The sequence below is a fragment of the Staurois parvus genome, unplaced genomic scaffold, assembly GCF_062004578.1.
Source record: "Staurois parvus isolate SC_StPar_1 unplaced genomic scaffold, SC_StPar_1.0 ptg000147l, whole genome shotgun sequence".
Classification (NCBI taxonomy): Eukaryota; Metazoa; Chordata; class Amphibia; order Anura; family Ranidae; genus Staurois; species Staurois parvus.
In genome coordinates, this window is record NW_028317943.1 from 3,168,520 (window position 1) to 3,182,717 (window position 14,198).

Sequence of the window (14,198 nt, forward strand, 5' to 3'; positions counted from 1 at the left end):
TTATGGCCAAATAGTTCAACCTTGGTTTCATCAGACCATAACACATTTTCCCACGTGCTTTTGGGAGACTTCAGATGTGTTTTTGCAAAATTTAGCCAGGCTTTGATGGTTTTCTTCGTAAGAAAAGGCTTCCATCTTTCCACTCTACTCCATAGCCCAGACGTGAAGAATACGAAAGATTGTTGTCAAATATACAGTACCACACAACCAGTACTTGCCAGATATTCCTGCAGCTCCTTTAATGTTGCTGTAGGCCTCTTGGCAGCTTGCCAGACCAGTTTTCGTCTCGTCTTTTTATCAATTTTGGAGGGACGTCCAGTTCTTGGTAATGCCACTGTTGCGCCATATTTATTCCACTTGATGATGACTGTTTTCACTGTGTTCCATGGTACATCTAATGCCTTGGAAATTCTTTTGTACCCTTCTCCTGACTGATACCTTTTAACAATGAGATCCCTCTGATGCTTTGGAAGCTCTCTGCAGGCCATGGCTTTTGCTGTAGGATGCATCTAAGAAAATGTCAGGAAAGACCTTCTAGAACAGCTGAACTTTATTTGGGGTTAATCAGAGGTACTTTAAATGACAGGTGTGTACTGACTCCTATTTAACATGATTTTGAATGTGATTGCTTATTTCTGAACACAGCTACATCCCCAGTTTTATGAGGGTGTGCACACTTATGCAACCGCATTATTTTAGTTTTTAATGTTTATTCCCCCCAAAAGATTTCAGTTTGTTTTTCAATTGAGCTGTACAATTTATAGGTCACATTAAAGGTGGAAAAAGTTCTGAAATGATTTATCTTTGTCTCATTTTTTTACATCACAGAAACCTGACATTTTAACAGGGGTGTGTAGACTTTTTATATCCACTGTATGTGCTTCATGTAAACTAGGTGGTGCATATACTAGGGAAAGTGAAGGATCATGTTCCCAGCTTTGCATTGATACACAATCCTTCACCATCCCACCTTTCAGAACATTCTCCTGCCCCACGATCGGCAAGTGCCGGTGAACATTCTTTCATCTGGACTCACAGATCGGTTTCTGGTGTGAGTGTTCACAGCAGAAGCGAGCCACCGGTGGCGCGTGCATGTGCCCCCCTTTAGTGGAAGTGCAAAATCACACATATATATTGCACAGGAGGACCGCCATGTAGCAGTAGCAGGTTTTTTTTTGCCAATATGGCTGTGATGCGACTCTGGATGGGTGCACTTTGATGAGACTTTTTTTGTTCTTTGCTAATAGAAAATGGTCAAAAACACACTGCAAAATGCACCAGAAAAATGCATCAATCGCAACACACAGAGGAGTGCACCTAACTTAAAGGAGGAGTACAGCCAAAACTCTTTTGGCTGTACTTCTGTGGATCACAGGAGTGCAGTTCGTTCTGTCCTTCTGTAACCTGTTTTCAGCAGAGGTTGACCCTGCCTTTAGGGCTATCCATTCATTAGTAAATAAGGTGACATTAGGTTCACTTCAATTCACCATATGTGAAAGAAAAATCCTGCTTTCTTAATTTGAAATTCACATGATTGGGCATTCAAAGTTAATACAGGGGTTGCTTTGCCAAGTAGTGTCTATCCCTTTAGTAAATCAACTCCATAGGGGAACAGGTGTGTGTGTACACTGTATGAACTTTGTACCGTCCTTAAGACATGGTCAGGTGAGATTTTACTTGTCTTTGAATGTTTTAAGACTCATTCACACATACTACAGTGATCTGCATTTTTCCAGACTGGTTTAATGCACGTCAGCACTAGAGCTCGCAGGAAAATGTTGTTTTCTATGTGCAGGCATGTAGCATTTTATCGCAGTTCACTGGAAGGAACTACAGCACACCACTCCTGTCAAGGTCCTACCTTTTCCCTGATGTTATGTTACTCCATGTGCTGGCGTCCATCTTGGATTCTGCTGTGCATGATGGGAATCCTTTTTATGCCTTCAGGTCTCTGAGGTCCACCCCCCAGAGGGGCGTGGCTGATGACATATAAGCCTGTGGCCGCACATGCTCTTTGCACTTGTGTCTTGTGTCTTTGTGTTACTATTACTCTGTTCTGACTCTCGTGACTCTCCTGGTATTCTGATTCGGCTTGTGACTTGACTATTCTTTGTATTCTCCTTTGATCTGACCCTCTGTTGCTGAACCCGGCTTGTGACCTGTGATTCTCGTCTGCTGTCCTGTACTGTTTTGTCCTGTTGTTGTTGACCCCGGCTTGTCTGACTACTCTTTTGTTTCTTCCACCAGCTACACACCATTGGCGGCGGCCATTACCGCAGCTGAGGTGTCTCGGGGGGCGCGACCTGGTTCCTGGCTGCGTCAAGTCCATCCCCACCATCAGGGGCCCTGGTGAAGGGCAGCCTGGGACTTAGACTCCGCGCCCTGAGGGACTTCGGTCTGTGGGTGGTGGTTGTCGTCAGCCAGTGCGTTACATTGTTAGGCCTGCCTGTCCGTTCCTCGGCTCCTGCCCTGACAATTCCGCAGCAAAGACATGAATAAAATGTTACTTCATTCGTGACAATGTAAAGTGTGATGCACTGAAATAATCATCGCACTGCGGCCCCACTGCCCCTAAACTTCCAGCAGCCTGCATGCTAAAACTGAGTGTTTTTTTTTTTTTCAAAAGTGTTCAAAAAAGACAGTAAACACGCCTACTTGACATTTCCCATTGTTTTATTCTTCTGTTTTTCTCTGCTGTGAAAGGGTTTTGTAAAACCACTTTGTGTTACTAGTATCCAACGCATCCAGTGCATTTACTCTGAAATGTTGGTGACCTAACCCATCCTGTGCAGCCTAATTTCTAACAAAATGGTATGTTCAGTGCTAAAAATGTGATCATCCAGTGACTGCTTCTATTGTCAGGTGCTCTTATTTTACACCCATACCAAATAATATCCAGGTAGCTGTTGATTGCTTACAGATATTGGATTTTTCCTAATTTATAGGTCAGTTATGGGCAGTTTATGTCTAAAAAGGCATTATATGCCTGATAGTCAACTCACACATGAGCACAATGTGAAATTCATTTTCTCATACAGCAGGGGCAATAGGGCTGAGCTGACAGTATAAATTGAGCTTTCAGAAGCCCTTGGGCTGGCTGAAGAACGTGAGTTGGGTGAATAATACCCATTTTAAAACCCATAAATACAAGTAACAGAGGTTTACTTACAAGATATGTAGGCAATTTCAAAACTAGGCTGGGTAAATTCTAAATGGATAATTCACCCAAAGAATATAGCTGGCATATGACTTATAAGCAAACATCCCTTTGTTTAGAAATGCTTGTTGACATCTAAACTGGACTCATTGTCAGCCTAGTTCTTCATTAATCTGTCCTTGAAGTGTGCATAGGCATGACATAATTCACCTATTAGAATTATGTACATGGGCATTTGTCTGTGTCTGGATTGATTTTCTCAGTAATAGGAATATAAAAGCAGCATATAGCAGCCAAGGAGGAAGTCGAAAGGGACTCTGGAGCATTCCAAATGCATAATGGCATGTTGCTTTGCCGGTCTTTACAAGTCTGAAGATGGAAAGATATATTTCATTTTCACTTCTGCACTGAAAACATTTAAAGCTGAACTTGGTTAAAAAAAAATTTCTTGCTACAGCTGCAGTCACAGTCGCATAACTTATCTGTAATGTAGTATGTCCCACACCCTGTAGGCTGAAGTTTCTTCTCTCCAGAGATGCCTTGTTTTTTTCACAGTGCTAAATGTATAGCTCTGTGTGGCTTAATAGATTTGAATCTATCATTGAAAGGCGTTGAAGGTGCTGATGTTGGCCCACCCCTTTCTGTCCTCTCCTTCATTGACAAAAGTCCTTGCAACCTTTTCACAAAATGCGGGAGAGGCTGAAAAATTACAGGATCACCTTCTCTACTCACTCACTAATTTTGTTACATGGCTCACCACCCCGCTTTCCCAGATGGTCATCTGTTCAAAACTCTTAGGGCTCAGCTCCTTCCATGTATACACTTTACGCCCCAGAATCGGGCTGTCCTCAGTCTGCCTGCATCCGATCCGATCATGTTCACTAAAAACAGATGGATGGGGATCTATTCCCCATCTGTCTGGGTGAAAAAGGTCAGGCAGTCAGTTTCCATCCAACAGCCCATAGAGGACAGCGAGCTGTGTCTTGTGTCCGCTCTGCATAAGCAGAGCGGACATGGACCTGCCATATGATTGCTCAGCGGGTAGATCCCCTGCTGAGCAAGCGGGTCTGCCCCGTGTTAATTATAGACATTTCTAATGCTAACATTGGGGCTTTTTATTTGTTGATATTGGTGACCATGATTAGGGTAAACCTATTTTCAAATGTCAAGTCTTTTGTGATGGATTGATAAAAGGGTTAGAATACTTGCTTTTACTGGAAAAAAGACTCTCCAAACACAGTCTCCTGCAAGCCACATTCCTGAAGGTGTAGAGTTCAGACTCCCTGACCTTCCCTTCAGAATGTGACCTGGGGCCATCACTGGAGGGAGATTGCAGCAGCATTTTTTTCCTTAAAAAGTATTTCAGCCCTTCTATTTCATTGCATTTATTTGTCAAAGCAGAGCAATTAGCATTACTTTGTGTTTACATTTGAATATATGTCCGGTTTAAAACTGGTGCCATGTTGTTATACCCTTATAGAGTGTAAAAAAAACACAAAAAACCTGTCGCCCTGGAACCACAGGTTCAGCATACGTTTTCCCATTGACTCGGTATTACAGAATACATTGTGTGCGGCTATACGTGCTTAGCTGCTGGTGCTCTAATTGGCGCCAGCATATTTGGCGTGTTTATCAAAGCATAAAGTTGTATGTGTTGGAAATATACCTATATGAGTACACGTGTAAACGTGAGTGATGGCATGTATATTGCCTCACGGCGTGTTCTGTAATGCATGCCAGTGGGCAAAATTATGCTGCAGCTCTGGCTCTCAGGCCACAACAACACGCGTAATTTACTCTGTGTGATCATGTGCAAGAGACCCTATTGACTTGTTAACAAGTGCACTGCTCTTGGTGGCATATTTTATATGATCTATACTATTAAACAATATTGGGCATGGCTATTGCTGTGTGTTATTGGTGGATATGGAGCTTAACTGTAGAGCAATGGTGAGCAAATTAGTGTTGAATTCAGAAGCCAGACAGCACATAAGCACTGCAGGTTAAAGCGTAGTTCCACCTAAAAATAAATAAATTAAATAAAAATCAGCAGCTTCAAAAACTGTAGCTGCTGACTATTAAAATACAGACATTTACCTGTCCCTTGGTCCAGCAGTGTCTTCACCACCGCTGGTTTCACCGGCCGTCTTCTCTCCCTGGCGCCGGCATCTTTAGTGTGGGCACCCGGCTGTGACAGCTTGCGACTTCACACCCAGATGCCCACTGTGCATGTGCGAGAAGCACTGCGCTTTGTGAATGGCCCCGTAGTCTTGTGGGACCTGTCACATGTCCCAGAAAACTATGGGGAGGGAGGGGGGAGGACAACTTCCGCTTCCGATTGCCTAGGCTGTCACAGTGGAAGTGAGAACAGGTACCTGTCAAATTCAGGTACCCGCTCCCCAAAGTTGCCAATCCTTAGTGGGGAGCGGGGGGACAAAGGCTTAAAGCAGAACTTCCCCTTTTGGGTGGAGCTCCTCTTTAAGGAAACCTGCTTCCCTTAACATTTGCAGAAAAGACTAGTTTTCGTTTGCTTCCCCCTGTGTTTGCTCAGCTATGAGGCGTTGCTGGACTTTAGACAGATTTGTAAAACTAGAGAAGAAAAGAGTGTTTTTCTTTTGCTAAGTGAAAATGTAGGCCGTACCTTTTTATTGGCTAAGCATAAGCGTAAGCTTCTAATAAATAGTTAGCTGTGTCAAGCATGGTGTTACACAAATCACAGAAAATCTCACAAGGAGAAGTATGTCATGGATATGGATCAGTGCAATACTTAACTGTTCATATTAGCGAGATGTCATTTCTAAAGTGCAAACAGACACTGAATCACAGATGTAATATGATCCATTGCTGGGTACATAACACAGTGGAAAGAATTTCATCCAGACTAAATCCGTGTATATAATTGTATTTGTTTGATAAAGAAATCTTTTTCTGAAAGCAGCATGGAGGTTGTTTACTTCTCGTTTTGCAAATGCTTGGCTGTTATGCTGATTCTCTTGCTTCAGTAGTCTGAGCCACTATCCTGGACAGTTGTGCAGATAAGGAATTGTGCTTTAAACTCACCACATACATTACAACCTGATTGTACAATCTCCGTTAGATTAATCAACAACATTGATTAAGGGCCTGCCTGATTTGGATACACATTGATTGGGTAGGTCCAGATATTAAATAGTTTTGCAAGATCTAAAGTTGATTGTAAAGTCAGGTTTCAAGGTGTATGGTGACCGTGACTCTGAAGTTCCTGATCTGCATACCTGTTGGTGATAGTCGCCACATATATATTTTAGGAAAGGTTTGTTTTAACAGCAGATATAGCACACTGCCATTGTTTCTATTTGTCTATATTACCTTGTATAAGTATTCCCACCTATTTGTTTTTTTTCTTAATAGATTTAATTGTTATTTTTATGATTTATTTACATAACAGGTACAAAATGTTATGTTTTAATTGTGACACAAGGTAAAAAAAATCAGACATTTGTTGGTTGCATATATATATATATATATATATATATATATATATATATATATAGTAAACCCCCCAGAGTCAGTACTTTGAGTGCAGTAATGGCTGTAAGTTGTTTTGAGGTATGTCCCTACCAACTCTGTACCGCATGCATTTTTTTCCCATTATTTTTGGCAATCTTGATCTAGTTCTATAAGGTGTCTACATTCTTCAGGGTCCTCCTTGGCTCAATTGTGTGTGTGACCCTATTCTTGGTTTTAACCGAAGAGTATTTGAGCGCAGATGGCCCATGTCATGGGCCAAACTTTAACTTTGATGGCTGACCATGGAGGCAACAAGCATATTTCAATATTCATAAACTAAAGACTTTGAAAGTGCAACATACAAGATTGCAGAACAAAAAATTTATTGTCACAATTTCTTAAAAAATGACAATTTTTTTGCCTTTTCTTTTTTTAACATACTGTCAGTAGTGTAGTACAGTGTCATCATATAACAGGTATGGCGGTGATAACAGACCGTGATAGATTTTTTTTTTTTTTTTACATTTTTCGTTTTCATCTACACTGTGACCAGAGCAATAGTAACACTGTGGTACTGTGGGGAGGTGATCAGGTTTTTTTTACACACTATGATCAATTATGACCGTGATCCTCACTGTTATAAACAATATTTTTTTTCTGCATGAAATTAATTCATTCAGTGTGTACTTGTGCGATTAGCTATGATTGACCACAGCTAATCACATGGTACAGATGGACTGTAATTGGCTCTATCTGTATCATATGATCACTTTGCTCAATCACAGAGTTCAACACAATAGTACACAATGATTGGCATGAATGAATGCCAATTGTCATGTGATTGGTCACAGCGATCACATTGTAGCAGCAATGGGCCTGTACAGTGATCTTCATCTGCTGTGTCTGGTGGACAGATGGAGCCACAGTGCAGTCTGGGAGGACATCATATGACATCCTCTCAGATTTAGAGCAGTCCTGCTCAGTCGTCATTTGATTATAGGCCGGATGGGAACGGGTTAATGACTGCCATTCACCATCTTCATGCACAAGGTGGGGTGTGGCAAACTTGCTCATCAGAATTGGAGCGGAGTTCCCCCTCAACCCTCTTTTTCGTGTCTGTCTGTTTAGTTGAGACATTCCTCAGCCTCATTCCTACCCTCCTCCCTTCCAGGTCTGGGGTCTGACGCCGTGGGCGTGACGTATTACTGTTAGTCGCGGCTGTGCGATTGTCGCCCTGTTGGTGGCGGCGACCGCGGGTCGTGACACGGGGTTGTACCAATTTCTTTAGAATAACAGTTTCAAGGTTTCTACTCAAGCCTATTTACAGTACCAAAATCAAATGGGGGTATCTGTCCCATACTGGAAACTTATCTTCTTCATGTATGAAAATTGTATATGGAATCAGTGAGATCTGTCCTTTCTTCTCTCAGACAAGGGGAATATCTGGCGTTGGTAAATAAATGAGATGCTTATATACACATCTCTGCCTTTAATAACATGGTTATTGAAGCCCAGGTCTTGAGATGGAGGCCTCTCTGATCCTGTAATTCCTATGATGCTAAAAGCAAAGAAGTCTATTTCCCACAAAAGGTGTACCATTGAGACAATGAATGACAATTTTCACTTGGTGCAAGTAAAGAAATGTTCACCCCAGAAAATATTCTGAGGGATGAATCCTGACCTTTTTACAATTATGTCTGGATCAGCATTTGGCCCAGATTATAATCAAGTGTCAACTCTTATTGCTTTACTTTTCATACTGGAAGTCTCTCATGTAGTTTATCCTGTGCACTCGCCCTTCACTGGGAGTTAAATTCTCTCTGCATTTCAGAAACCTCGTTTGGAACCTACCAGGGACATTCCCCGTCCCACTCTTTTTGTAATCAAATCTAAGAGGTGTGTTTCTAAACTGGTTGTTTTTTTTTGTTATTTTTTCTTCTGTTTAAAAAAAAAAAAGAAAATCCTTTTCTGATCTTACACAGGCACAAGGTCGTTTTAAGGCTTCAGAGTCTTTTACTAAGGTGATTTCAACCTTTCATCTCAACCAGGATATTGTGCATCCATCTCTCTGTCCTGCCTCAGCACATCACCAACCAACCAACCACTGACCAACCTGTTAACATTCTATGAGGAAGTAAGCTGTAATCTGGTTAGGGGGAGGCCTGTGGATGTTGTGTATCTAGATTTTGCCAAAGCATTTGACACAATACCCCATAAACCCCTAATTTACAAATTAAGATCTGTTGGCATGGATGATAGTGTATGTATTTGGATAGAAAATTGGTTATGGAGCGTGTTCAAAGGGTGGTGATAATAGCGTAGCTTCTGAGTGGTTTGGAGTTGTAAGCGGCCTTTGTCCTGGGACCAATTCTGTTTAACTTCATAAATAATATAGAGGTTGGCATAATTACTTAATTCTTGGTATTTGCTGATGATACGAAGCTAAGCAGGGCAATAACTTCACAACAGGATATTGAAACTTTACAAGAAGACCTCAATAAAATAGAGGGGTGGGCAAACACATGGGAAAGAGGTTCAATGTAGGGAAATGTAAAGTGATGCACTTGGGGGCTAAAAATATGAATGCAGGCTACATGCTAGGGGGAGAGCCACTGGGGGAATCGAGGGTGGATAATGATCTGGCGGCCCTGGTTGACGACAGACTCCGCAATAGCATGCAATGCCAAGCTGCAGCAAGCAAGGCTAGCAGACTAATCATCATACATAAAAAGGGAATATACTCGATAAATCTATGAATCTACCACGTTAAAAGAAAAAAAACTGCTTTGGCTGTATCTTGAGTATGCTGTCCTGTTCTGATCACTAGTCCTCAGGAAGGGTGTGCTGGAATTTGGAGAGAGTCCAAAGTAAGGCAACTAAACTAAGGGGGCTGGAGGACCTCTGTTTTGAGGAAAGGCTATTATTTTCCCTGGAGAAGAAGCGCTTAGGAGGTATGATCGCAATATATAAATATTTAAATGGTGATTCTCGCATAGGGAGAAACTTTTCATTCCTAGGTTGTTCAAGAGAACCTGTTGGATGAGAATCAGTTAAATGTTAAACTGCATAAGGTGTTCTTTGCTGTTATAACGGTAAGGGTGTAGTCCACAATCGGTGATGTCAGCAGGAAGTGTTGACTATTTAAAAAAACATTTAAATAGTCATTATACCGTAACCATTATACAGGGATATGGGAAGTGTTAGAGAAATAAATGCATACACACACCCACACAGGTTGAACTGGATGGACTGATGTCTGTATTCAACCTTACCAATTATGTAACCTCAGAAGGAGATTTCTCTTCACTATCTGGATGTAGTTCAAGCTCTGCTTGTCTACCACACAGCTACTGTTTCTGGGTTCTGCTCATTGGCCATTTTTATTTGCCAGCATATGCACTAGAGCGCTTTCATCTCTGTAGATGCCGAAATTGTATACAGTGTACAGTGCAAACAGGTATAAATAATTTAATGCAGATAGCACACAGTACGTTTCTTCTGCATTAAAAAGTAAAATCCAACTTTAGGTGAGTTGAATAATTATGCAAGACTGTGAATTTTCTAGTTGGAAAACTTTTCCTTTAGGGCCCTTTCACATGGGCAATCGAATCAGGTTGCAGCAGCTCTGAGGAAAGGGACTTGTCCCCGAAACGCATCACCTTCCTGACCGCACTGACAATTGGAACACCTTGCCCGTTGTTGCGGCCATCTTCATTATGCAAAAGCTTTTTATATATACTTTGTTTGTGAGTATGTTTTTGTCTTTTATATCTTTGAATAAACCTTGATAATGCACTAGGTGTTTGCGCCACCTGTCTGCTCTTTTTCCAGTGGTTGATTTCCCCCGTCTGAGGAGGGCTGCACCCCTGAAGCATTATCTTTAGGCCAACTCTGTCCTGGTCCCCTTGGCTTCCCTTTAGAAATTAATTACCTGGAGCACTGGAAAGTTCACACAAAATCTGATCAGCTTCGCTTGTCAGTTTTTATGCACACCTGATCGGAAAGGTCCATGCACTCCTATGGCTGTAAACTGACTTTTGTCTGTGTACTTCTGCTACCTCCAAATCTGATGAGGCCCGCTAAAAAATGGAGGACTGCGTCCTCTTCCGTTTGGGTGAACCGGATCAGAGGTAGCCAGGTGTAAATGGACAACAAAGTTCCTTTACTCCCAGCCACCCAAAGAGCAAAGCAGGAGTCTGTCCATGTTTGCTGCAACTGAGTGGACAAGGGTCTGTCATCCACCCCGCTCTGCGCCTATCCGCTCATAGATGCCCTGCTGATTGGAACAGAAGGCGCCCGTGTGAAAGGGCCCCAAAAATGTGAAACACTAATAGTTTCTTGTGTACACTGGTCTCTTACGTTTTGAAAATATATATTACAATGATTACATCTTCATGATGACTTATGACCTTGAAATAGTATTACATAGAAGACATTTATATTTTTTCCTCTCTTACAGAATTCAAAGAATGCAGCAATGAGGCAACAACTACTACTGGTTTAATTAATACTTGAAGTGTATACTGCATTGCATTTCCGTCATCAGAATGGATGGCATTACAATTTCAGATTGCCGAGAATTACTTTGTGGTCAGACAAAGGCAGAATATGAAATGTCAGCCTGTCAGATTGTGACTTTCGAGTTGAATCATGCCTCTTTGGAAAATATGCTCATTAACACCATATCAGACTCCAAGATGTGTTTTGAAGTTCCATTAACAGAACAAGCTGCCATTGTGACAGAGGATTTAAATGCATTTCATGTAGATAATTTCAGCAACAAACCACAACCCTCTGACAAATCACTTGTGTTCACAGCAATTAAGCAAACAATAGAACAACTGGACTCGACTGGAGAATCTGTTATTACAATCATTGTGCCAGATGGAGTTTCAGAAAAGCAGCCTGTTCTGACAAGCCAGGTCATTTTGGATGATCGACAGTTCACTAATGAAGAAAACTTTGATGCTGAAAATACATTTTCCAAGGAATCAGATGCAGGTGATGAGCTGCTAGAAACCGAGCATTCATACTGCAAACATGATTTTGACAGGAATCATCTCTGGCAAACCATTGCTAAACTGCAGTCTAAAATAGCACTTCTAGAAGTGCAGGAAACTGTAACTCTCTCTCGTTTAAGATCCCTGGAATCTCTGATTGCACAATTAAGACAGGAAAATGTGTTGTCAGATGAAAAGATGAAATTGATTGACAGCTGTCTGAATAGCTTTGATGTTGCTATGGTGCAGTAAATAATGTAAAATTGAATTTAATTGTTCACTAAACTGGTCATCTTCAGTGTGCATCTCACCAGAATATAGTTGAGCTCCTAGTTGTAGTCTATATCATAGTCTGAAGATTGGCCTAAACAAATTGTACTTAAATACAGTAGGAATGCATATTCTTGCATAAAGCTTGATGTCCTATGTGTATTACTTTCAGATCTGGCAGTAATCTAGCAGAAAACAAATCTTGAAATTCTCCTCTGTACAGGAGTTTCCTGCAATAATAACTGATCAGTGTTGCTTTCTCCTTGCACAAAGGAACTCATCTTGTATTGGCTCCCCAATAGTTCTCTATAGACAGCCTGTATTGGGTGGACCTGCTGCGTCCACAAACAGCTTTTTTCAGTAATGATATCACCCCTACATTTCCAATGTTATAGTTTAGGTTTGGTGCACGCACAGTGGATTTATATCCTTTATGGATATTGAATATATTTCAAAGTCTTCGTGCCTAGAGTTTAGTTTAAACATTTTATACAGAGAAAGTAACTTTCAGGATTACTCTACATTTTTCTTATGGGAAACAGGGAGGTGTGTCAGAAGGTGGTCATAATAATAGGAAGTTTAACAGATATTGGGTTGACCACTCAGCGCACATGTGGGTTCAACTTAGTACTCACTCAAGTATGCATTGTACATGTGATCTAAAGACCTTAAATAAAAATTGTCTGTATTTTGCCTTGTTAAATTCTGTGCTTGATTACATTTATGCATATTTGTAGCCATCTCATAACTGGCAGTGATGTTGTAACAAAAACAGTAACAATTACCTCTGTTCTTCCCCTGTAGTTTGACTTCTGGACATAGCCTGGGTGAAATAACTTAGTTTGCTATTGACTTCAGGATGTTTAAACATTTCAAAAATGTAGTTGAGAATCTGGTAACATGCTTTAGTTTCTAATGTTTTGGCACTGTCTGTTGATGTTTACAACACTTGCTACAAGTATTTCTTAGGTAACTGCAATGCCAGGGAAAGTAAGTCAAATTAATAAAGTCACTCTTGTAAAATAAACTTGTAACTTTGTTCAGTGTGGACAAAATACAACTACAATTTAATTTCCCTTGTTCCAGAAGAACAAGAATATCTTTAGCATGGCCCATTTCTCCTTATTTATTATTTATATATATATATATAATTTTTTTTTTTTAATCATATTGTCCCTTAATTGCCTTTCAAGCAGTGAATCCGTAAAGTCTCCCTAAGGCTTGGTTCCCAACTATGTGGTTTCCCCGCCATCATCATTGCTCGTGCACAGTGGCCTATTCTTTTGAATAAGCTGCTGTACTCACTGAAACTGCAGGCAAAAGATCCCTGGATCTTTTTAGAAAACATCACCCGCAGGAAACAGCGCTGCGGATTCCAGTGTATAGGGGTACCATCAGGATTATTGGTTCCCCCACAAATCTCTTAGAGGCTCGTTTTTGTTTTTTTGTGCGGGTAGGCATGCAAATACACTAATACAGCGGTTCTCAACCTGTGGGTCGCGACCCCTTTGGGGGTCGAACGGAACTTTCACAGGGGTCGCCTAAGACCATCGGAAAACACATATTTCCGATGGCCTTAGGAACCGAGACACCGCTCCTCTCCAGGTGTGGGCGGGATGACATGCCGTTCCTGTCATCTGGACACACCCCCGGGATCAATCCTCGCTGGTGATTGGCCACCGGAACTGTAGCTCAGGAGAGGCACACAGGTGGCCAATCACCGGCGAGGAGGTGGAGCTTGGAGAGGAGGAGCCGAGCGGCACCGCGAAGATCGGGCGAGTGAAGAGGAGAGCGGCCGGAGAAGGAAGACATCTGACCGGTAAGTGTCTGTACCATGGGAGAGGGAGGGAGCGAGCGAGCCCAGGCTGGAGCAGGGGTCAGCAAGGTAAGTATCATTGGTGTCAGTGGGAGGAATAGTCCCCAATCATTGGTGTCACTAATACCAACGATGGGGCACTATTCCTCCCCCCACTGACACCAACGATGGGGCACTATTCCTCCCCCCACTGACACCAACGATGGGGCACTATTCCTCCCCCCACTGACACCAACGATGGGGCACTATTCCTCCCCCCACTGACACCAACGATGGGGCACTATTCCTCCCCCCACTGACACCAACGATGGGGCACTATTCCTCCCCCCACTGACACCAACGATGGGGCACTATTCCTCCCCCCACTGACACCAACGATGGGGCACTATTCCTCCCCCCACTGACACCAACGATGGGGCACTATTCCTCCCCCCACTGACACCAACGATGGAGCACTATTCCTCCC

At 42.0% G+C, this 14,198-nt stretch overlaps 1 protein-coding gene across 3 annotated transcripts in view; it reads left to right on the forward strand.

The window, feature by feature from the left end:
• THAP5 (THAP domain containing 5) overlaps positions 1 to 12,619 on the forward strand; it is a 28,951-nt gene extending 16,332 nt beyond the window's left edge. For all 3 annotated transcript variants that reach the window (XM_089673965.1, XM_089673963.1, XM_089673964.1), the window contains exon 2: positions 11,106 to 12,619. In XM_089673965.1, coding sequence (XP_089530091.1) covers positions 11,194 to 11,898 — 705 coding nt within the window. In that variant the 5' untranslated portion in view covers positions 11,106 to 11,193 and the 3' untranslated portion in view covers positions 11,899 to 12,619. The remainder of the gene's footprint in view (positions 1 to 11,105) is intronic.
• Positions 12,620 to 14,198: the final 1,579 nt, after the last annotated feature.